This window comes from Anarhichas minor, unplaced genomic scaffold (genome assembly GCF_050575085.1).
Source record: "Anarhichas minor isolate MPS153535 unplaced genomic scaffold, ASM5057508v1 ptg000062l, whole genome shotgun sequence".
NCBI classification, from domain to species: domain Eukaryota; kingdom Metazoa; phylum Chordata; class Actinopteri; order Perciformes; family Anarhichadidae; genus Anarhichas; species Anarhichas minor.
In genome coordinates this window covers 3,493,390-3,518,310 of record NW_027466508.1, presented here as the reverse complement: position 1 = coordinate 3,518,310, position 24,921 = coordinate 3,493,390, and the positions used below count along the sequence as shown (strand labels likewise).

The 24,921-nt window shown below is 40.9% G+C and overlaps 1 protein-coding gene across 1 annotated transcript in view; it reads right to left on the bottom strand.

Annotated features, from left to right (window-relative positions):
• Positions 1-23,229: 23,229 nt before the first annotated feature.
• The window catches only part of igdcc4 (immunoglobulin superfamily, DCC subclass, member 4), a 45,228-nt gene continuing 43,536 nt past the window's right edge, over positions 23,230-24,921 (bottom strand). The window contains exons 19-20 of the mRNA XM_076077604.1: positions 24,764-24,892; positions 23,230-23,760 (exon numbers count right to left, since the gene is read on the bottom strand). Of these exons, the coding sequence (XP_075933719.1) occupies positions 23,230-23,760; positions 24,764-24,892 (660 nt within the window). The remainder of the gene's footprint in view (positions 23,761-24,763; positions 24,893-24,921) is intronic.

Genomic DNA, 24,921 nt, shown 5'->3' with positions numbered 1-24,921 from the left:
AAGTAGCCTGAATACAAACACTGTAAAGCCCAATGTAATGACGAGCACGCTAGACAGTATAATTGTACCTGGCATGGGGAAATTCGCAGTCAGAGCGCAATGAAGATATGGATAAACTATAGATACAAACATCGGGTAAAGAACTTCAGAGAAAAGGGTTGGATATGTGTGGGGTATTTTTAGTCCTAATGCTCAGCGAGGTAAAGCAATCACTGCTCATGTTTCTCCACAGGGATTTCATCACAGATTAATAAAGACACATTTGGGGTGAGTATTTCTTTGCCATTTGGTATACTGTATAATTTGATGTAAGAACATCAACACAGAATCTTTTTTTTCTGCACTGTAAATTCTATTTTCAACAGTCTTTTATGTGTGTTAATGTCACGGCAGACATTTTGGCATGTCAAAGCAGGAAAGTGTAATTGACAACATTAAACGGCATGACTTACTGGGACACAGAGCCATCGTTATTAAAATGTGTTTCACCTTTATTATTCTCGCTATGACAACTAAACATGTCTGCCATGAAAAAGGTGTAAGCCTATTTAATTATTAAAATACACACACACACACAAGAGAACAACTTAAAACACCAATAATAAAGCATCTTGCTCAAAAACTGAAAGCCGTATTGCAATATTTTGTAAAATGCTTTGCTATTTGAGTTAAAGAATATCGACCACTTTAAAATATGAGAATGGTATCAAACTTCTCACCAAGAGAAGATTGCAAGCATAACATTTAGCAGTTTTTTTGGTGGCCCAACTTTCAAGGAGAGCTTCCACCAAAAACCTTAAGTCCTGGAATTTATGCTTTATGTAGTTGTTGTTACAGTAACTGCATGTTGAGATTTAGTATGGTATAGCTAAACATAAAAACAAACTTATTTTCTGAATGACAGATGCAGTTTATAGAACAGATAATTCAAATCAGTAGCAATGCAGGGCAGCCAACATGAACATAGATACAGATTGTATAGGTCTTTAAATATTACAATAGCCAATACAACAGCTAGTGTAATAGAAAGCTATTAGATGCCTTTAAATACATGCACTTTAGCTAATAGTGTGACATTACTCGTCACATTAGGTGCAGTTGAGTGTGTCTGTATTTGTATTGAAATTACAGCAAATTGCATCATTGTTTTAAAAAAAATCCCAAAACGCTACAATCCCCTACCCTACTTCAAAATTGGTATGCAATAGCAATTTTCCATTCTTTTCTTTTCGTTAGCCAAGTATGCCAGTCACACCACCAAAGAGCAAACTGAAGCAGGGGGAAGGGAAACACTGTCACTCATGTCCTCCTAGAAGGGAGGGAAAATAGAACAAAACACTAACCTGATTCATCCTAACCGTAGAGCTGCCAAGATGCAAAAATCTTCCACAACCTCGACCCCTAATTTGCATGTTGTCAACTCCTCCAGGAATGTGAGGTCATCTGCAGCACATTTCAATGGACAAAGTGATCTCTGAGGATGAGCTGGTTGATATCATTTATGGAAAGATGACATCCATGTTGCTAACCTCATGGTCTGTGTGTATGTGCGGCCACCTAGCAGCTGATTTCTCTTACTGATAATGCTTTGGATTAGGTTAATAAAGGACTTACAGGGGCGACTAATTGACCATATGACAGGAGGATGAAGCTCAACAAGAGGAGGATACATTATCCAGAAGTTATGGGCCAAAGGAACATGTCCAACTGTGTGATTATGTAATGCAGCCAGCTGTTACGTATGACTAACAGACCGACAGACATGAAGCATCCAACCTGGACTTTTCTGTGTCCTTCCAACCAGAGGGCTGTTTATTCTTCAGGGCAAGATTGATGGAAAAAGTCCAAGTTAACCCCAAATTGTTCCCGTAGGCTGTTCCTGCTGTGTATGAATGGTTTGATAGCCCTGATGGGCAGGTGGCACCTTGCATGTTAGCCCCTGCTATGAGTGTATGAATGGGTGTGAATGAACATGTGTTAAAGCGCTTTGAGCAGTTGAAAGACGCTATAAGCACAATTCCCATTACCTACCAGTTACCATTCACAGCAGGATGTTTTTCAAGCCAGGCCGAAGATCCAAACTGGTGGAGAGGTGGATTTCTATAAATTTGATATATAAGGTATAAACTTGATTAAAATGACTTTATATCACCTTCAAGTAATATGATACAATATGATGCAAGGTGCAAGAGAATGCAAGCTGATCCAGTTTTACAGAGTAAAGTCTCATCAAATGCAAATACTATTCATTGAAACACAGTGTAATACTATACTAAATCACAGAATGAAACATGCAGCAATATTGTAATTCACAGCAGGAGTGAATACCTATTCTACTGCATTTTATTCTTTTATAAATATATACGGCAAATATAATGTAGGAAGCACATTTCTAAAGGGAAAACAGTCCTTCAACAAGAAACACTTATTCAAATATTTATCAAAGAATGCAAACTACATTCAATAAGTTGTAACTGATGGCATGCATATCAATGTTATTTTGATCCTGTGGATTTGAATTTTGATGTTTCAAACACTTCCCTCCACCAGACCATTTGTATTTGTCACAGCATGGAAAGCACCGATTTAGAGGCTTTGGACACTTACACAAGTTGTTAATTTATTTGGACTAATATACCTTTTTCAAAGCAGGAGTATTGACTCGTCAAACACAGGTGTTGCCAATAACGTTTAAAAAGTTATATGCTGTGTATACTGTCTCACTGACACACTTAAATCAGATGGAGCCATAATGTCATTAGTTACACCTGTGTTTTTACCTTCTAAGATGGGTCAAAATGTATGCTGTGAAAAAGGTCTTGAAGCTTATATTGTGGACTACATTTACCATCTGCCATTTTATTTGAGTGTCACTACATTGTGCACTCAAAAACATCGCATAGGGGTGCATCCCAAGTCTCTGAAATTGCATCCACTTTTCCCTCACTTACGTCTTCTCCTCGCGTCTTGCCCTGCGTAACTGATGAAGGATGCAAGGAACAGACGCCTGTTTCACCTGTGCTTTTACTAGTGTGACATGTCAAAATGTCTTCCACAAAAAAAGGCCTCATATGATGACTGTTTCATACAACATTTTAGTTCAGGTGTGCTATTAAGCCATGGCCAGTGAACCAGCGTTGACTGTTTCAGGGTAATAACACTGGCAGACCTAGAATGCCATAGAATACAAGTCATTGATGTTATTTGTCACACCTGGTTTGACAAGTGAAAACAACTGTAGTGAGAAAAGTCTGTGTTGTAACATTTCAGTCCCTGCGAGACAGTTCCTTGGATTCACTGCCCTATTTGATACTGTATCATACTTTGGTATTCTTCAGATGTAGTTACATGGAGAAAACCTGAGATTGCTGCGGATTGTAATTACAGCAATTACCTTTCAAACGAGGTGACTTGTTGTCCTTTAATGTCTTACTCTTCGTTCTTGAAGGCCGAGTTTAACCAGCTGGATCCACTCACACACTGTCCAGTATCACTGTGACAAGTTGTCCAGGTTTCCGCCCCACTTCATCTCCCCGTGGCTTTCCCTTCCTCTCCATCACTGGACTATAGAGCTGCTCCTTTTCACCTCTCAGTGCTTTAAAATAGCCTCCCGTGTGTCTAGAGGTGTGTGTATGTATTGTAAGAAAGATAACATTGTGTGACCTGCATGTGGATGTACTGAGCATGTGCTGTGTCCCCATGAATTATATATATATATATATATATATATAGTATCTGCTTGAGTATGTGTTTTGAGTGTGTCCTATGGGTGTGCACTTGCCCTGCCCTCTCTCCCTAACCAATCTGGCTGAGTTTAATTACAGCTTTATGTGTCTCAGTGGGCACAGGGAGCCTGCTCCTCCTCCTGCCATTAAACAGAGAAAGCAAAAATCAGGTCTGCAGCCCCAATGGGGAAGTCGGAGCAAACCATTAAAGCACAGAGGTGTACACTATAATTGTTAAACAATAAGTGACGCACCACCCTAGAAGCACAAGGTGGGATCTTCGGGTGATTAGACATGACGAGGTACAACAGAGCTGCCATTTTTGACCCTGATAGATGAGATGTTGAATTGAACCATGGCACTAAGCATCCAACAGTTAGCGTGTAGTTGGCGCAGACAATGCTGTATTTCTTCTGCTGGTTGACAGTTTTATAGAAAACACACATGACAACAAGGGAGGGGGAGACATAATTCATTTCCTGTCTGTGATACAGTCATCTGGGTGTAGTTTTCAGTTGACTGCGCACGGTTTCATTTTGCAGCTTCCGATTAAAAGCAAGTGCCTGCAAATAGAATCCGGTCACCATATCGCTCAATGGCAAGTATATCACTTTGATTTGACAAATCATTACATTTTACAGCCTGTAGCTGTCTTATTCCAGGGCCCTTGAAAATAGCTCAGTTGGGCTCCTGCAACAGGAAATATTTACAATCTCTTGTTTGCTCTGGAGCTCTGGGGCACCGCAATCATCTGTGAGATGCCCTCAGGTACTTTGCATGAAACTTTAGTTAACAAGTAAATAAATTCTTTAAAAGTTTTTTGGTTTTATCCCCTTTATTTTTGCCTGATTAATAGCCAGAGTTTGAGTGGAATATGTTTCTGTTTCTGTCTGCACTGGGACACTGATGCACAGCAAAACACAACAGAGGCATTATTTGTATTCGTCAATCGTAAATCACCGCCATGATTTCAAAGAGAGAACACAGGACATAGGACTTTTTTTTTCATTTATTATCATTTTCCATATTTCTTTATCTCATGGGAGTTCACAGAAATAAATTTGATAAATGGCAAGTACACTGTACTGTATAAAAAAATGTTTTTATTACTGCCGCAGTCAGTGAATGCAGTTTTTATTTGAATCTGAGAGAGCGTAAATGCTTTCCATGCAATGTCCAATAGGCATCTCATGAAACAAGACATATTTAGGTGCAGGGATATCTTCTCTTAAGGACATTAAAAGCTCCCTGTGGTATGCATATAGGAGCAATAACACAACGTAAAGCTCTAGTAATCACAATGTTTTATATACTTACTAAAGATGGTTAGCCATGGAGGGTATGATGGTTTGGCTGTTTCATGGCTCGTGGTAACACTGCCATCTCTCGAACTGTAAAATCAGCCTGCCAGCCCCCTTTTTTACTGTGGACCATTATCGATGTGCAACAACGCTTTGAGGGCAGCGAGAGCTCGGTGCGCTGCAGGTAGCAGGTCTGAGCGAAGGAGGGATTTAGAGTCCTCCAGCAAGGCCATCTGTTCATGTGTGATTACAGCGTTGGGCCTCAGTTAGATCGTCCTCTGCTCAATCTGAATCCAGGGCCCCCTTCACCGACCTGTAGCCTGGCTGAGAGGCAAATGTTGGCTTTGTCTCTTGCACTGCAGCTTATGGTTTTAAGTCAGGAATGAGCTGTTAAATACCTCTCCAGCTGACTGGATTTATGTACGAGGGAAATCTGAAAAGGAAAAATAAAATCACACTGTGGTTCGTTATTTAAGACAAGAAGTAATGTCTGCAAGTGGGTGTTTTTGGCTATTTTTCCTGATAATTTGTGACAAATAGCTTATTTAGAGTTGTTTCTATCCAGCAGCCATTAAGATGTTAAAGAGGGAGCGTCATGGACTACCTGCCTATAATGTTTTTAATGCCATATAAAATTCTGTGTAGCATCAGGGCTATCCAACATGTTTAATGTAAATGGTGTGGAGATGATTGTATGCATGTGCTACCTCACAAATCCACCACCAGTGTGACAAAGCTTATGAAGCCTAGTGGAACATAATCGTATATATGCCACTACTCAGCCATAGCTGTTGCATATGACAGTTTTGCTATCAATCATAATCACTAGAATATCACAACCTTTCACACTTCATTCTCACACTGTAGGCAACTCGCCCATTTTCTCAATGACACACTGTGTGATTTTTTTTTTTGCACATATCTGTGTACAGGGTTAGGTGTACATTTGTATATGCATGAGTACATGTGTCTGTGTTTGTGCAGTATGAGATTTTGGATTCAGGCAGGTTGTCAGACCGCAAATATCAGCTGTGACAGTTTAAGATGTACAACTTCCTTGTGGACGACATCTCCCACTCTGACCATCAATAAGCAGGCGGGGATGTACTGCCCAGTTGGAAGGCGGCTGTGTCTCAGTTTCAACATTAGGTCACCACAGTCTGCCCCTGTTTCTGTCCAGACTGCAGAGTACAAAGGAAAGCCCCATGGCAGATGGTCAGAGGGAGGGGTTTCATCGCTTTCCACCAAACAGCTTATGTGACCGTGGCACTACAGCCTTCCCCAGCCATTCACTCTAACCTTAACAACACGCATATTTCCACATGTCAAATTATGGCAAAGAGAGGTGAGAGGAAACGAGGAAATATGTTTTAAGAGAAACGAGGCGTCTTTCCCTCAGTAGCGTCACGTAAAGCCACGTCTGTTTCTGATGACGGCGGCCGCTGATCACAGCTGGATTTGCTGTCAGTCGTTTTTAACAGCTGGAGAGACCACTTCACTCTGGTATGAAACTCCAGTGATGTTGAGAACAATCAGATCAGTCCGATCAGCTGCAGCGTCCAATCAAATAACTGATGAACAATGAGGGGGCTTGTCGGCCATTAAAACACTTCCTGGAAGGCTGCTCACGTGCATCCTTGTTCATGGCGACTCAAACTCAACTTGAGAATAGAAACTTGTATATGATAAACTGATCATGTTTGTGCTGCATTGAATGCTGACCGGCTGCATAGAAGTGATCCCAAACCCCTTTGAGGGCTTGGATCCACGATCGGCAGTTATGAACTCACCTGTCCGTGCTCTCTCCATATGGCTGGGTGTGGAGTGGTGGACAACCTCTAACCTTTATGGTTGCTTGGGGCCCAGGGAGCTGCCTGCATAATCATTTCAGCTCAGGCAGAGCGTTGAAATCATAAATCAGCTGAGCACGCCCGGGTTGAGCTAGTGTCCTGGTCATTTGTTTGTCTGGGAGTGTGTCAGAGCCTTTTCTCTTGGACAATGATACTCTGTTATTGTCCACGCCTAAAAAATCAGTGTGAGATGGGACGCTTGTGAAATGATTAGAGCCTTTCAATATGCCATTTTGTCCTTACTGTGCTGACCCAAGTCAAATAGTGTTTGCAGATGCTTTATATGAATTTCTTACCACAATGAAAAAGTTATGCAAGTTATATGAAAGTCAATTTAATAAAAGGTTCTATGATTGACAGCTTGCAGTACCTAACTACCGCTGACACATTACTCATGGTGCTTTCAGCGGTTTGCAACAGTTTCTGGTTGAATGATGTTTCCTCTCAATGGTGTGCAATGTTATGCAGCAGCCTTTTGAGATATGCTTGCTTTTGTTTGGTGTGAATGTCAGGGGTGAAACCAATACATCTGCAATAAAAAAACAAGCAGTGACAGTGATTTATATACATACAACAGGGTTCCAAAAAAAAACATCAACACACCATGACGCTCATTTTGCGCTGTAGCTGTAAAAGAAATTGAGGGTCAAGCCCAGGCCGTTCCTGCATCAAGCCTCAGTGAGATTGCCAGCAGATGAAAGCTGATGAATAGAAAGCCACTGCCCAGGACCATGATTCATATCACCTAGCCTCTGTGTTTATTCTTTTGTTTTAATTGTTTTGCTTTGCAGATGCTCCCACGTTCGACCCAATAGCAAACGGCCTTTTAACTCTTTCTAAATTTCGAAATTGAATTGACTGCTGAAGGTTTTCTAAGTTCTCTTAAATCTCAAATCTCAAACGTAGAGATTCAGAATGATGCAGTACAAGCAATGCATCTCAAATATGTAATTAACCTCTGCCTCTGTTTCCTGTGTCTTTCAACACAATGTACCAGCTGTTCTTGTCAGGCAAGTGGAAAGGGAAGGTGCAAAGTATCTTATTATTCTCAGAGATCTGAATTTCACATGCTTCCACTTAAATGGGTATTATCATTTTCCATATTTAGAAGTATTTTTCATTCATGTATTTGATTTATTTATGTATTGCCAGAACCAAATCAAATATTTCAGTGACTTTGTGATTGTTTCTTTTCATGCGAGTCGTCTGCCATTACCCCTGACACAGGTTGCAAGTAATGAGACTCACCTCCTCTATTATCCCTACCCCTATCCCCACACTTTAGCCCCATGTGTGAATGGTATGGCAATAATAATAGTAATGGGACAGAAAAAACTGCAATTCAATAACACATTTTACAGGCACATGGCCCTAAAAGCACCTCACGGGCAGAGGCCCAGCAGTAAAAAAGCCATGCATAAATTCCTTAGCAATTTTCTTGACAGTTTTGTGTAAAACCCTTGGGTCAGTGCTGGATCAGTGCAGGTTGAACGTACTCAAAATAAATGTAAAGTTTACTGTGTATATACACAGTCTTCTGTAGCTTAGGGAAGGGCATCCGGCCTGCTAACTATGAGTGTATACATGGATGATGAAGGGTTTAAGTTTATGTCAATCTCTGCAGAGACTAAGGGTTATGTGTTTTATGTGATGTACCACTGTACTTTGTGCTGCAACATTTAGAAGATGCTGCCAGGTAATAAACAGATGTAGATGATGGGACACGATTGTGGGATTGACAAGATTTGTCAGAGTAATGGTGACTAATCAAGTTTGATCTAGCTTTTGGTAATTTGTAGCAAACTTGCGACGCGAGAAAGCACAGAGACTCCAGTGAAGAAGCAAAGTCAGTAATGTGCGTTAATGGTATCGGTAATAGAAATAGTAATGTGAGTAATAATAAAAATGCCTCCTGCCATGGCCCTGCTGACACCCACTGCTACTATCTTTATTTTTAGTAGTCGCATTGCTTGCTATCGCCAATACCATTACTGCTTTTGTTATCATTGTTATTCTACTATATCCACTTCTGCTCTTATTACTAGTAGTCGTAATTTTTCCATCATATACTTACTACTCTCATTATATGAATAATTTCTGTCATATGCATTGAATGTGTTGTAACTCTGCTATGCTGTTCATTCTGTACACATGACACCTATTGGACTTCTGTCCATCCTGGGAGAGGGATCCCTCCGCTGTTGCTCTCCCTAAGGTTTCTTTCCTTTTTTGTTGGGGGGGGGGGGGGGGGGGGGGGGTGTTCCTGTACCGATGTGAGGGTCCCGGGACAGAGGATGTCGCTTGTGTACAGACTGTAAAATTGAATTGAATTGAATTGAAATTGATTTGGTTATGTAACTTACTTGTATAGTTACGTACGTAACTTAATAATAACTCAACATTTTGAATTTTGGTTTCACACAGGACACAAACAGTGGTGCCTTGGGTGAAAGTCCTGTGTTTGTTTGACACATCCACCCTGACCCCTTCCCTAAATAGACTTTATCACTCTTTAAACTATGTCACCCGCCTTCTTCCTCTGCTCCCTTCATCAATAATACACCCACTAAAAGCTGGCACTTAACAACAAACGTAAATATGCATCGCAATAAGCTGCTTGCACAGACCTATACACCTATACAGATGTTTTTCACCAAGAACAGCTTGGTATTTTCAGGTTATTGAAGGACAGTAGATCAAGCTAATATCATACGAATAAGGTTTCATTAATATGCAACTATTTTACGTTACCAAATTACACTGCGGGCGAATTCCACCTTGTCTATGTTTTAATCAGCAGTGTTTGATAACGAACATAACTGAATTCAGCTTCCGGCACTTAAGTTACTGGAAGATTAAGGTTATATTAAATTAAAAATAGTAACCACAAAATGCTTAGTATTATAGTAATACCTAGATCTATAGTAAGTATTAAATGCTAGCTTCCTAATGCTAGCATTTGTATTTTCTTTTAGTTATTAGCAAATACTAAACGCTGGATTTTTTACCACCTTGATGGAGATACTACATTATTTGCATCTCTGATCTCTGAGCTTTTCAATAGACAATGCAGTGCCTAAAATTAAAGGATAAGTTCATATTTTTCTTAAAACAATACTCACATGCCCATTTCTGCTGAACGTTGAAAGACTAACTGGTGGCTGTAGTCATTCCCTCTCTCTATACTGGCCCTGAAAGGCAAACTTCCTGAAGCAATTCTGGATTTTGTTCCCAATCTTGTATATTAGACTCACGTTACAGGATTATCATTTTAGGGTCAGTATGGACTAAGGAATGATTTCAGTGACTAAAAACTGTTGATATGCATATGCATTATTTAAAGACAGTGTCACGAATTCCCCTTCATATTAGTTTGTTTTCATCCTGTCTGCTTGTTTAATTAACTCTCCTGTCATTTCAGATTCTACCATTCACACCCGATCACCTCTCATTCCCCTCACCTGGTCCTCCACACCCATCTCACCTGCAGCCCATTCCCTCATTAGCCCTCACTATTTAGGTCCCCTCACTTGCACTTGTTCCCTGCCAGATTGTCTTGTGTGTTATTGCCAAGTTCTCCAGCGTATCTTTATATTGTTCCTGATCTACCTGTTTTCGACCTTGGATTTTTGCCTGCCCCTTATTGGATCTGTTCGCCTGTTTGACTGACCTCCCGGTTTTGACCCTGCCTGAACTCTGAAAGAACTGAACTTGTATCTTGTCTCCGAGTTGTGCTTTTGGGTTCTAGTATCTGTAATCCTTACAGACAGACTTGAAAAACTGTGAAGACTTTCTTTAATCTCATGGGGGTATGTCAGTATGCTAAATTTGACACTATTTCTTCACACTGTAATAGTAGGAGAAACTGCAATAAATCGTGGACAGGGGTGAGACAGCTCCATTTAAATAAAACGCTATATAAATATTTGTTGAAAACATTTTGTGTTGTCTTTGTGAAGTTTATAGGGCTGTGACAATTGATTGACATTGACACATAATTTATAGCCCAGTTGCAGCTCGTCATCAGTGCCAGTAAACAAATACGGAACAGCTGCTATTGCCATTAAGTGTATGTTTTGCTGCTGTAGCTTTCTAGTTTCTAGTTTTTGTTTGTGTGTTTACCTGCCACAAACCTGTTCCTATGCTGCCTGCTGCCAGCTACACCAAACTGTTCTTTATTTTTCCAACTACTTTGTAAAGCACTTCCTAAACCGTTCATGGGCAGTTAGCATAATCTGGGATATGTAGCTGGAGCTACAGTAGATGACATTGGTGACCCAACTATCGTAGAATGACACGACGTGACCAACGAGCCAACTCTTGACGTTCTTTCATTTCATATTCGGTCTACAATACTAACAAAGCTTCTGAATCAGGGCTCTGATGGTAACACTAAAGCGTATGTAAGATATGCAACAAATGTGTTGTGGTGCTCTTTATGATACAACGTTAATGGCTGGCACGCCTTGCTGTTATCCCTTCTGCCACGAGAAGCTGGCAGAAACATGTGAGTGAATCTAGATAATGGCCGAGTGCTGTGTGACGTGCAGTGCACAACGCTTACATACACTTGGAGAGCTGAAAAGTGGGTCACCCAGCCCACTGAGATTCAGTCTGTATCATTCACTGATGTGGAAATAGGTCTCCTGCATCAGGCCCAGCTAGCAGGATTGCACTACCAAACACTGCCACAGTCAGCAGCCAGCTTTGTACTACACAAACCTCGACAAAGAACGACTCATTCTCACCACATCTCTGTTTAGAATGCAGAACTAGTCATTGTTTTGTAATTTTCAACACATGGAGAGGATAAGGTGTTGTGTGCAATGCATGGTGCTCCAAACTCTGTACTTGTTTAAAATGGATTCTCCTCAAGAAAGAATATCCAGCCTAAAATAATAATATACCAATTCAGCAAAATTTGATTCCGACTATGAGATTTAGTGAACATACTCGGGAACCATTCACTGATAATGGAAGGCAAGCTAAGCTTGTGCACGAAATGTAATCAGTTTTTTTTAATGTGATTATTTAACATTGAGGTTATTATGACTTTTTGTCATTGCCATTTGTCATTGGCAACGAAACACGTTATTTCTGTAGCATTCTGTTGTATTTCCTCTTCCTTTATGCAGTAAAGCCAACAACAAAAGCAGGGGGGAAATGCAAAGAGGATGCATTGCATCTACCTCATAAACTCTCATGCAAGTCCCATATTTCAGAGAGTTAGCCACATAAAGTTGGCTGTCACTGCTGTTGCTGAATGCAAAACAGCAGAAACACATAACTTTGTGTTACAAGCATTTAATGGTAGAATTATATCCCTGGTGTTCAGGGAACCTGTGTGTTTATGACTTTGCCGGGCTTGGTTTTATGTAGAGATTTAAGCTCTTGCAGCTTTGACGTCAGGTCAGAGTTTGATACAATGTAAGGGCAAGTAAAAGCCTTGTCAGATGACTGTTGGCCAGGAGCCAGCAATTCACTCTGTGCAAGCCCTAACTGGCAGACACCATGCAGGCTTTAATCCACATGCATCGCCCAAAGCTGACGGTTTTCATTGCCATATTGGCTCACAGTTGTAGTTGGATCAACTCACTTGTGTTGGCCCTATGTAAAGCCAGGGAGACAGGCATGCTGTCAGTCAGATTCAAGACGTTCCCTTATCAGCCATGGACCTGTGTGGTTTAGACTAAAGTAGGAGAGAGAAAATGAAGGATGAGAAAGGTAGAAGTAAAATCAAAAAATCAAAAAACACCATAATATTCATTTTAAAAATCCTACATTGGCACTTGTGTCTTTGCACAGAATAAAACTCCTTCATTCAATTATCTCACTTGCCTGGACAAGGGAACAACGACGCACCATTTCTTCACTTCAAATAACAGTGTCAGACTTTGCCCAAGGTGCTAGTATATAAAATTGGTATAGAATAAGTTTCAAAGCTGCTCCCCCTCTGGGGTCCTATTGTGGCCAGCCAACAGTGAATGGAGAGCGGCACACAGAACCCAGGGGAGAGAAGAAGCTCGGGCAAACAGTCCACAGCCATCACTGACAGCTCCCTGGATTCTCTGCCGGCCATGGCCCTGTGAGCTCACCTTTTACAGCTACTTTATAGGGTACAATAAAGCTTATGGTAAACCACACAGGATGTAATATGATTCCAGAGATATGTAGTCCAAATAAAGTAGATGACTTTCCCCTCATTCATCCTCCTCTCAAATCCCCTGCTCGCTTGACTTCATTCATTCATCCTCTGCTTCATCCTCCTTCATTCTCTTTCTCCTCAGGCTGTCTCTTCTTAGTTTGGAGAATATTTGATTGGCAGGTTACAACCCACAGTATGGCTGACATTGAGAAAATGTGTTATCTGTAAGTAGCATTACTTCAAATAGTTATTTCAGAGAATAACCAAATGATTGCAGGGAAAGAGAGCGGGCACATATGTAGATATTGACGGAAACTTTCAGAATACTAGAATGTTAATAAAGTTTTCACACGAAGAGAAGAAAATGGCTTGAATATCAATGACACACATAGCAGGATATATTGTGTATCCCCGAGCACATTGTACAAAGGACACACTCTTTGGTATTTAATCTATTTCTTTCTGGTTTCTTTTAAAGGCAAACATTAGAAAAGACAGCAGAGCTGGAATGACATTCAGCTACGGTCATGCGCCAGACCTGTAACCATGATGCCATCGCCACATGTCGTACACCTACACAAACACTGGCAGCAGCAGACTTTTAGTGTAAGAGGTTGAAATTGAACAAGCCAATATTGAAATATTGATAAATAAACTGACATTTCAAACCTAATCCACATATGACGGGATGGTCATGTTGAATAAATAATGCCTAAAAATACAAGCCATCATTGGGATCTAATGGTGGAGGGTTGTTAAGTGATTTAATTTATACTTTTGTGGCATTTCTGCTCGTGGTATTTTGAACCGGAACTTTGTTTTATGTACTGTGGTTAACTGGATAGTACAACCACCAGTTTCCACAAGCACAAACAAATTTAAAAGATTTACAAATACTTGCAAACCCAGGGGTTCTTACTGTACGCTTTGAACTGTCAGAGAGCTCATAGAGTTCAGTAAAACATGCAGAACTGAGGCTGAATGTGGAGACTGTACTATTGTACAATATTACCTAAGCAGAAGCAGGAAGAGGCATAATGACTGGAGTGATTCAAGAGCTTCGCGCATTTCCCCACAAGTAGTGAGTTGTACTGCACCTCATGAGCCCTCACCTGTCTCGCTGCGCTCCTCTTGCCTGCCAATGAAATATGAGGCATGCTGAACAAGCCCAGAGACCGCTCTGCTGCTGGAGGACGGAAACACAATTCACACTTTAACAATACACATTACACATTCAGACAGGTGCATTGGCGAGTGCATCTTGTGTGTTCATGTGTAGGTTTGTGCATATGTGTCCTCTCTCAGAGCCCTGCAGAGGAGCCTGGCCCTCTGATTAACAGTGATGAGTGGCTGAAGATAGTGAGCTTGACCCCTCTGTCGCTCAGCGAGAGCTTTTATCTAACTCCTCTGGGGATTCTGCCACGTGATGTCACCTCACTGCTCTCGTCTTAGCTCTGTGCCCTCATCTCACCCTCCTATCTCCATCACCTGCCTCTCCCGTGTCAGTCTGTCTGCCTCCCCCGTGCATACGCAAACACACTCAGGCCCACCCCATGCTGCATACGCACACACAAGCATGCACACCTAGACGGAAGACTAACAAAAAGACACAAATGTATACACATGGCACACATATTTCTCACACCTTTATTAAGGGAAAATTGGTGTAATGGAGAAATTATTTTAACACTGCTGCTTATCTTGAGGTGATGAATAGTAATGAGGGAAGGTACTATATCCTATACATTTACACAATCCTGCAGCCAAGGTAGGTATGAAGTCAGTGCAGCACATGAGGTCCAAAACTCAGGCAGCAATCTCTCCAAATGGGAGTGGTACCAGGTTACAATGCTTCTTCTCAAGAGTCAATGGGAAGGATCACACTGCCCTCCGGTGGTTCATAAAATAATCTTTAAGCATGACCAATAATTACCCAGAGTCTCTGCTGGAGTGAAAAGTGTGGGGCACAAAACAGCTGAGGGCATGTAAACCGGCTGACGAGCTGACGAGTTTTTGACTCAGAAAAAGCTCAACAACGATATACTAGAAGACTAATACCCTCTCACTTTTGTGTGCACGGATGAAGCTACAGTCAGCAGCTACTTAGCTTAACAGCAGGAACAGCTAGCCCATAATATCTATCCTCTGCCCAAAGGTAACACATTTTGCCTACCAGCACCTTTTAAGCTCAAAAATGAACATGCTACATTTCTATTGTTTAATTGGTACAAAAGCTGAAGTGTAAAAACAAGAAATAGTGGTTTTACAGCGCAGACTATTTCTTTAAAGGCACAGTGCGTTGGATTTGACGGAATCTAGTGTTGTGGTTGCAGAAAGCAACCAACTGCTTCCCCTTCCGCTCACTCCTCCCTTTCCAAGACAGCAATAACGTGAGCCGCCAAGTGCAAAACCATGGTAATGCTTTTTGTCTCGCTCAGAAGCCAGCCTTACCACAATAACACTGGAGCAAAGGAAGTGAGACAGCAGCTGGCGGTACCACGTTTTTTGCACTTCATCACATTACCGCAAAAACTTGTCGAAGAACTACAGTGGCCTTCGGGTAATGTAAAAACTTGAAAGGCTGTGGCTAGAGCCGGTGTTTGGTTTGTCCATTTTTGGCTACTGTAGCATCATGACGAAGCAACACGCCAAACTCCGTAAAGACAGCCCGCCCCCTTTGTTGATTTGACAGGCTCATTCTAAGCGAACGAAAAACACAAACATTCTGGAACATCTCCCTCCGAATGCTTGTTCCGATGTACCTTGCAGAGCAGTCGAACACAACACGCAGCTTTTCAGGCTTTTTAGGGTGGTAGATGCCATGATAGGGAATGTATAATCGTTCACCAGGAGTTCCATCTATCTTTACTTCTTCTACATCCCCTTTCTCAATGACTTCTTTCATGTATGCTGTGTAGTCCTTCTTATATTTCTCTTAACTGTAGAACCTCCGTCGTAAATGATGAGCCTGATTTCAGCAAGCTTTTTGTTATCAGGTAAGTGTGGCCTTTGCTTAAAGGGCAGAGGCATAATGTCCCTGATCATTTTTCCTTATGCCTTCTTTGAGTTTGTTCAGGAAAACGAGATCCTCTTGTAAGACAGTCTTCCAGGGCGCTATCACATCCATTGGCATGACTATAGGGAGTTCCTTTACAGTGACTCTGTGACACAGTTTGATTTTGTTTCATCGAGGCACGGTGTTGAGCAGCCTACAATGCTCCACCCCAAGTCTGTAAGGATGGCATAGGGCTCGTTGTCATTTCCTGCTAATACCTGCCTGGGTGTTTCTGGGACACTGTTCCCTGGATGGGTTTTTAGCAGAGGACACCCACACAGGAACGATCATGGAAGTACTGCCTGACGCTGAGTGCTGTGGCTGCCATAGTTTCGTTTGCAGTGTTTGGAGCTGTGTTAACAATGGATACGGACCTTTCTCTACCATCACGTCTTCTGTAGTTCTCATCGTGGAGACAGGTACGGTGCCTTCCCTTACATACATCACAAGTGACATTCCTTGGCACTGTGACATGGTTCCACACATCCACAACACAGCTTGTTATCCTTCACGTATGTTCGTCGATCCTCAAGGGACTTGAGGAAGTCCGAGAATTTTCTTAACCCTTCAGCATCTTGGGCTGAATTTTTGGCCATTTTGACAGCTTGTCCCTGAAAGCTCTTTGGATGACAAATGGCTGGCCGTAGCGTTGGTTGAGCTTATTCCATGCATCTCTATATGCCTCATCATTTCGATAAATTGTGCCTTTGAGATATTTGTGAGCAGGCCTACGGACATATTTCTTAATAAAGTTTATCAGCTGAAGGAATCCGGTCAATAAGTGACATGAACGAAACCCAATCAATATACAGGATTGGGTCTCCACTAAACACTGTGGGCATTGGGAGTCTGTTTATGGCTATGCTGTTTTTGATTGCTTGGGCTAGACAGAACATGTAGCGGGCACTGGTGTTACAACGTGAGGGTTTTGATGGTATATAGAATGGTTGAAAGGGATGATGCTGAATGGATTGTCTATTAGTTTCCTGTCGGATTTCTCTGTTGCTGATCTCCAGTCTAGCACGAGCAGCCTCCATGTGTCTTTCTCCTTGTAGACGCTCTAATTCAGACTTCTGCATTTCTAATTCCTTCCGATGGTTTTCTTCCCTCATCCTTATTTTTACCTTTTGCTTTCTTTCTTTTTGCATTATTTCATATTGAGCCTCCTGGGCAGTGAGCTCTGCGGCTGCATTAGTCCTTTTTGCAGCTATGATCGTTTACTCAGAGTGGTGACTGGCACTTGACTGAGAAGCAGTGCCATATATAGAGTAAGCATAGTCGTGGGCAAATAACTGACGGAGACGGTGCCTTTCATGCACTGCAGCATAATCGCCATCTACTGCTGACAAGCATTCAATGACTATCTTCATAACGTCTTTAGTCACAGCCTCACAAGCATCGATCTTGCGTCTCAACTCAGTGGATGGTGTGGCACGCTCTCTTATTTCATTGTAAGCTCTCATGACATCATCAAAGTCCCCTCTTCAATGTTGTCTGCTATTGTAGACAATTCAGGGGCTGATATGTCTTTCTTTAAATTTTCTTTGGATGTCCATATTTTAATTTTCCATTGATCGTACAGACTAAGGAGTCTTTTTTCATTTTTACTCAGTTCTTCCTGTTGGTAAGCAAGCATTTTCTCTGTGTGCACACGATGACGTTGTGATCGACTCGTTAATGTTAACCCATCAGCGTCATCCATTTCAAGTTCAAGCTCAGCTAGTTGTTTTTCCTTACATTCAATTTCCTCTATTTGCGTTCAAATCCACCATATTCATTTTTGCAAAATTGATTGTCAAACTCGGCTATTTCCTTTCTAAAGCCAAAACACAAATTGGGTTACTTACATAGTCTATGAATGTAAACCTGCACAACACAATATATCATACACTGATGTTTAACATAAAAGTAAAAATGATTAGAAAATGACAATAAATAACCCAAGAAGCCTAGTTATCACACAGAGATTGGTAGAAAATAAAACAAACGCTAGATTCAAGTTAGGCTGAAGAGAGCAGTTTTTTTTTTTAAATCACACTGACCCTTGCTTTCTTCTTTCTTTGATCTTTATTTACAGAAGAGTAGTTTCAGCAGACAACTTGAGAGTTGCTATGGGTTTTGACATTTTCAAATATGGTAACAAAGTGGAATTTTTTCTACACACCACAAGAATACCTATCCTGTGATGATACCGCTGAACAAGCAATGTTTCTATCACAAATCATTACTACGGCCGCCATGACTAACACTGAGTAATCCATCTGTCGTTTACAGACTAAGAAAATTGCACTTCTAGAAATGTAAAGATGACAATCCAAAACTGCTCATGGCCCAAAAAGAAGTACTAATCTAAGTGCTCCTACAATTTGCTCCCACAGTAGCACATTTTGACATGGATGAGTTCTTGTTCGGCACACAATGATTACAAAGGTGTCTGAGTATCTGCAAAACAGAGTCCGAGTCTGAGCTTACACATTCTGAAAAGCATGACTGAGCTGGTACACACAAAACTAGCGTAGAAGACAATGTGACATCACTGGACAAAGCAGCTCACCACCGAAGCACCAGAATGTACAGAGAAAAGCCAGAGAGACAGAAATACACTGAGCGATTTTCTACAAAACAATGTATCATGTATGCATAAGGGTTTCCTTGATTTACTTTCCAAAATAACAAAATGAGACATTGTGTGACATCAAATGACATGTATCTGAGTTGAGTATGCTGGCATGATCCTCTACAATTTGATGTAAAGATGGGGCACCTGAGTAGAGAAGACACAAATAATTGTTAAATGGCTGTCTGCACTGAGAGGTATGACCTGCCTGGGGAGGATGTAACTTTAGCCCTTCTCCCTGCTTAGCACTTCAGTCTTCTGCCTGTTTTTTTAATCCAAAAGTAAGCAGACACTTTTCTGTTTTGTTTTTCCCTAGGATTTTTGTTTAAAGCATGAGTGAGTGAGCCCATGCTTCTTTACAATGCTTAGTAATGACTACTATTGCAAAATAGCAATGTAAAAGTCAATTTAGATTCCACTGACCCCTTCACCACTACACTGGAGCATCCAGGCCCCTGTAATGAGTAAAACCTCTCGTCGAGGTAAAATGAAACAGTCGGTCCTGTCCTCTCTTGGCTCACAAAATGGGATGCTTACATATATATATATGTTCTACTTATTACAAAAATGTGCAGTATCAACAAGTTACCAAAATGAGGTATACTGTTTAATAAAACCCTCACAAAAGATGATAAAATAAATGAGTAATTTTCCTCCCAAAAATCTGATTGTTCTAGCCAACAAAAAGACAAACAAAACAATGTAAGTTACATGTATTAAAAAGTTAGTGGTAAAGATTTAATAGAGCTCATATAAGGAGAGCATACATCCTTTATGCTGGAGGCAGGTTTTATGCGTATCCCCATTTCAGACCCTGTCGGCTCCACGTACCATAATGATCCACTACTGTGTATACTTGACTGCCAAATAGCTGTGGTCTTTCTTCAGTGGCGATAGAGACTTTCCATAGTGGAAGGGTGAACCTTTGCTATACGCAAAGCAATAGTTGCTTTGCATCCATTTAGAAATATACATACAAAAAGTAAAACTTGAATTATTGTCTATTGAAAATGGCAATGTTGGATTAAAGACAACTTTTCAAACTTTATACTCAAAAGATTTCAACAATCACAATTGGAAGGTCAATTTCATTTCCGTCACAGTGAATGACAACTTACTTGAAACATTATCTGAAAGGCTCTGAGTCAGTGACCTCCATCCACTTGTAGTCCCAAGCTTTGCAAACACTGCAGCTCAGGCTTCAGTATCTGCAAATGGTGAATGGAAGAACTGAACTCAGAGCAGGAACAGAGTCTGGGATTTTAGCACTTCTCTTCTTTAGATTTGTCATCATGGCTGACCTGGACTGAGAGAGGTATGTTTAAGGTATCGAACTGGAATGCTTCTGAGAAGATCATGCGTATTTCAGGATTCAGGACATACAGGATTTGAGGATGATGAGAACGCATCAACATAGAACAGTGTCGGTAAAGAACCTGGATCAAAAATATACACATTGTTTTGGTGGTTTGCTTTAGCTCACTGCATATAAAGGGCAAATGATCATCAAACCTCAGGGGCGGAAACCTGCGACTGCATTGCTTTCTTTACATTTAAATTGTCGTCCAAATCAATGATGTCACAGCAGATGTTTTCCTTGAACAGCTGATGGAAACCTGCTCTGGCATTACTAATTTCAATGGGGCCACAAGTAAAACATGGTTGTCACTTTAGATTGATGAGTTGAGTGGTACAGCAGCAGTTTGCTGCCATAGTTGAGCTTGCTGTATTGCTCGTTTGCCAAATAGAGTCAGTCTGATAAAAAGGTGTTTATTTTTGTCATTGACAGTTGGTAAAATCTGAATTCTCCTAAATTTGAATTCTGCAAACCTCACTCATTTATCCCCAAAAGATCTTGGAATTGATGTTTGACCCAGGTTTGCTAAAAACACATTCACTTCTGTCCCTATTTGACTGCTACTGCAGTACATACATGGAAAGGCTAAAAAAATAATTCTCTTTGAGGTACCAACCATGCATTTTGTTGAAAAGTAAAAAAACAATAACGATATGAGTTTTACAAAAAACAGTTGGTGAGAAACATGTCCAGGCTGTCTCATGCATGTCACGAGGGACAATTTACATTTTTGTTGCTGATGTGATTGAGTTGAGCTGGTGAGATTTTGACACTTGACCGGACATGGGTAGAAATATGGGAAGTATGGAAGAGTTTATCCATTCCTTTTTCACTGCTGGATGACAAGAAAGCCACCTGAGAGAAGCTCTGCTTAATTCTGTCAATCTTTAAAGTGAATGTTATTATTATTATTATTAACTGATCCCAACCGTGGCAAATTTGCCATTATCTCAAAGTCATACAGATGTACGAGATTATTTCATCTACAGTTTATATCACTCATTCAGAGTAACCCTCATCCTTTCGTTGCACCAACAGTGAAATAAGTTTAAGTATAGTATTATTATCTTTAAAATAGACTTTCTGATGTGAAGCACCTAATGGAACCAGCTTGTAACTTACTCACGAACTCTTTCTCATGAGGAAACACAAGTCAATCATCACCTCCTACAGGCAAACAAAAACTGCTGTCATTTTTACACTTCCGCCACCTACAGGCAATGAGTGTTACGCGGCAGTCACACCACAAAATTACATTCACTTTGTCCACGCAAATGAGTTGGGACTGGAAGCTTGGTGACGCTGTGACTACTCGTAGGGATAGTTATAGCTGTAGGTGTTGAGCTAACCCTAACCTAGGCGCTAGTTGGACTGGAACATCAGGTCCAAAACGGCAACTGTATGACATCTGGACTTAGTTTCAGGTGCGTCCTATCAAAGACACTGGGTGTTTAGGTTTTCTGTAGGGATTTAACAGTAACATAATACTAACCAATACAATCTTCCAGAGATCTGAGAGGAAGCCGCAATGCACTAAAGCAACATAAATTCCTTTAATATAACACAATAATGTACGAATGATTACTTCTGCAACTACCAAAGGCTATAAAATCAAAGTTAAGAAAATATTTCAAAAGGTGCTAGTTACATAAAACTAATAAAACCACATTGGAAACCGTCCTGAAAAGAAATGAGGTAGTGTTGTTGATAAGTAGTAGTGATGTACCAGTTCCCTGTTTACACTGCAAAAACCAATACTGAAACACTCAGCTTCATTTATCAGTCAATTATGGTAAGCAATTTGATCGAATACTTAAATAATAAGTTAAACAGTTTGGGGGTCAATGTAAAAAAAAAAATTGGACCACATTTAGTTTGTTTATTTTTTTCCATCAAACTCCTTTCCTATCTGATGAATGCAGAAATGTATCAGTGTATGTTGATTTCTGGTACTGAGCATAGCAATGTGGAAATGTTCTCATACAACTGGAATCAGATACACTTTATGAGTCAAGTTGAGTTCCCCTTTGAATTAAAAACATGGCAAGCTTTTCACATAGGAAAATTATTATACCAAGTTTAAATGACAACTAATGGCACAGTATCACATTGGTGCATCCCTAATTAGGAGTACAATTTAGAAGAGTGGTCTCGATGTGTTGTTGTAACATCATCTCTAGTTCTCCCACCAACATAAATAAACCAGTAGCAACATAAACATGTCAATACTTTGATTCCAAAATGAGATATACACCATCTAAAATATGGCAAAAATCACTTTTCAACTGAGTGTCCCTGGTAAAGAAAAAACCATCACACCACGTGGATACTGTATATGGCATTTTGGAAAAAAATACTTCATGTCTACCAAATCTGTATACTCCATTTCTTTTTACATTTTGAGTGTTTATTTCCTTCATTTTGACAGGTGTTTTGTACTTGCACTGAATATAATCATCCATAGAAATATACAGAGGTTATAAACGCACCTACAATAATTAGGCACCTGAGACCCCCACACTCCATTCAGGGAATGTGTGTGTAAATGTGTGTTTATGGGTGCGTTTGTGTGACTTGAGCTTTCTGTGTGTGTTTCAAAGTGTGTGAGTGTGTGTGTGTCTGTGTGGGTGGACCCTGAGACAGCAGGAGGCTGGAGAGAGACACAGGTGTCACTCTCAAGAGTGTGCAGATTTTCTTCAAGGCTTACTCCTCAGTGCCACGTTAAAAGTAGCAGTAGCCTGCGTTTCCGATCCTCCCGTTCATGATGTTAGCCTGTCTCACTCACTCACAGAACATTCCAGGCTCTCTCATAGAACAAAGCCATGTGCGACACAGTGGGAATAACCTCCTTCAATCCACTTCCATCTGCTTGGTTTAGTTAAATCTTTCTTTTCTTTCTTAAAGACAGGAAAAAACCCAGAGGAAAATATGGTTGCATTGCAAGAGAATGCATTACCATACACAGTACTCTACCACTAAAAATGTACTGTATATGTATACAGTACGTGCCAACCTATGAAACAATGGATTCAAGGACCGTATGAAAATTGTCCACGGAAGAGAAAGGAATCCAATAATGAGGTGCATAAAAAAAATCCCTAGGGATTCTACCTGGGTACGTAAAAGAAAGAAAATCAGTCTGATGTCTGTGTTTGCGTGTTTGTGTAAGGGTTGCTGCCCTAACTGTGATAACTGTGTGCTGCTGAGGTAGAGTGGACAAGGCCGGAGCTGACAAACGGGGCAGAGGACATCCTACCAGAGATGGCCTTCCCTGGTGCCGAAGGGCAGTGTCCGGAGTCCCCGTTCTCCAGATGCTCTGACTTCAGCACAGAACGCACATGTTTTGGGGAGTGGAAGCCATTGGTTAGCCCCATGTCCTTCTGTGGCTCTCTGTCTGCGCTCAGCTGGTCTCCCGTGCCTTGTAGCTCCCTGTTGTGATTAGCCACCAACTTTATCAAGGGAAGACTCATGGGGCTTTGGGCCAGTGATAGTTTTTCGAAAATGTTCTCTTCTCCTGGTGGGCTTGGCTGACTCAAAGGGGAATATCTGTCCTCTGATAATGAGGGTCCCCTGGTGGTGTTAGAATCCTTCTCCCTTTCGCTGCCATCCTCCTCTTTCTCCCTTCCTGGGTCTGACAGCTCTGAGTGAACAATAACTTCTGCCTCCACCTGGTTACTGCACACGGATGTACACAGATGGTCTTCTATGTCCTGCAACAAAACAGTATCACTTTTACTTCAGGTTGTTCTATTAGTTGATCTACCCAGGTCACTCAAACATTTTATGTTTTTTGGTTAAGTACAAGTACTGCGTATGATGAAATTTTACAAAACTATCAGCAACAATCACAATGGACTGTTCGCTAAACCCCTCCATAAACAGTGATGGGCAAATCACAGGTAACTGTAACTGGCCTGTCAAGATGTTTCCACATGTCAAAGGTCAAAACATAGAGCAAAAGTGTAAGGAATGGATTAAACTGTGTTTTTGTCTACTCTAACTCTAAGCTTCAATTATTACCATGTCCTACTAACTAGCTTACTGCTCACTATAGTAAGTGTTGCTGCCAGGGCCAAGGAGCACACAATTAACTGAGGTCACATTAGTGTGTGAGGTTGGAGGTTATGTTGACAAAAGCCCCAGTCACGACTAGCACATCCATTGTGTTGTTGTTTCACAATAAGTGGAAGACGGTCTGTTAGCAGAGTTCAGGGTAAGGTTAGCAGCTCAATCCTGCTCTTTTAATGAATCTGGGGAAGATACCATAGCATTGCTAACTGTGATAGCATTCCATTTGCTAACTTCTCCCCTGAGACATGCATCTTAAGCCTCTATCTTCAGCACAACATCATATATGAAGCCATCAAGTGCATATTTAGGAAACCTTTACGTAAATTGTGTTCAAACCAGTCAGCTGGAAAACAGCCAAATCTGTTTCAGTTAACCTATTACTGAAATCAAGGAGCTATTGTTTAAAAAATGAACAAACGTTTCAGGTGGTAAATCTGCCCCGATGACCCTCATTGTATACTGCATATCTGCTGTGCAAGAACAGAAAGCTTGACAGCCATAGCAACAGTAAATAAGGGGGGTGGTTTAGCAAACAGTCAATTAATAATGTCACTTGATTTGTGGTGTACAGCTAAAGTTGCTTGTCAGAGACAGGTTGATGGCTAAAATAGAGTTTTCATAGAATTTAGTTGATTCATTTACCGTGCCATTATCAGTAATTTGCATGTTGAGAGCTCCATTAATGAGTGTTGGAGAGTCTTCTGTTATGGTGTCTCTGTATCTAGTGATTCTGTTGGCCCAGTTATGACTCACAGAGCCATTCCAAGCAGCCTGTAAGACAGTGGATGCACCAAATTACA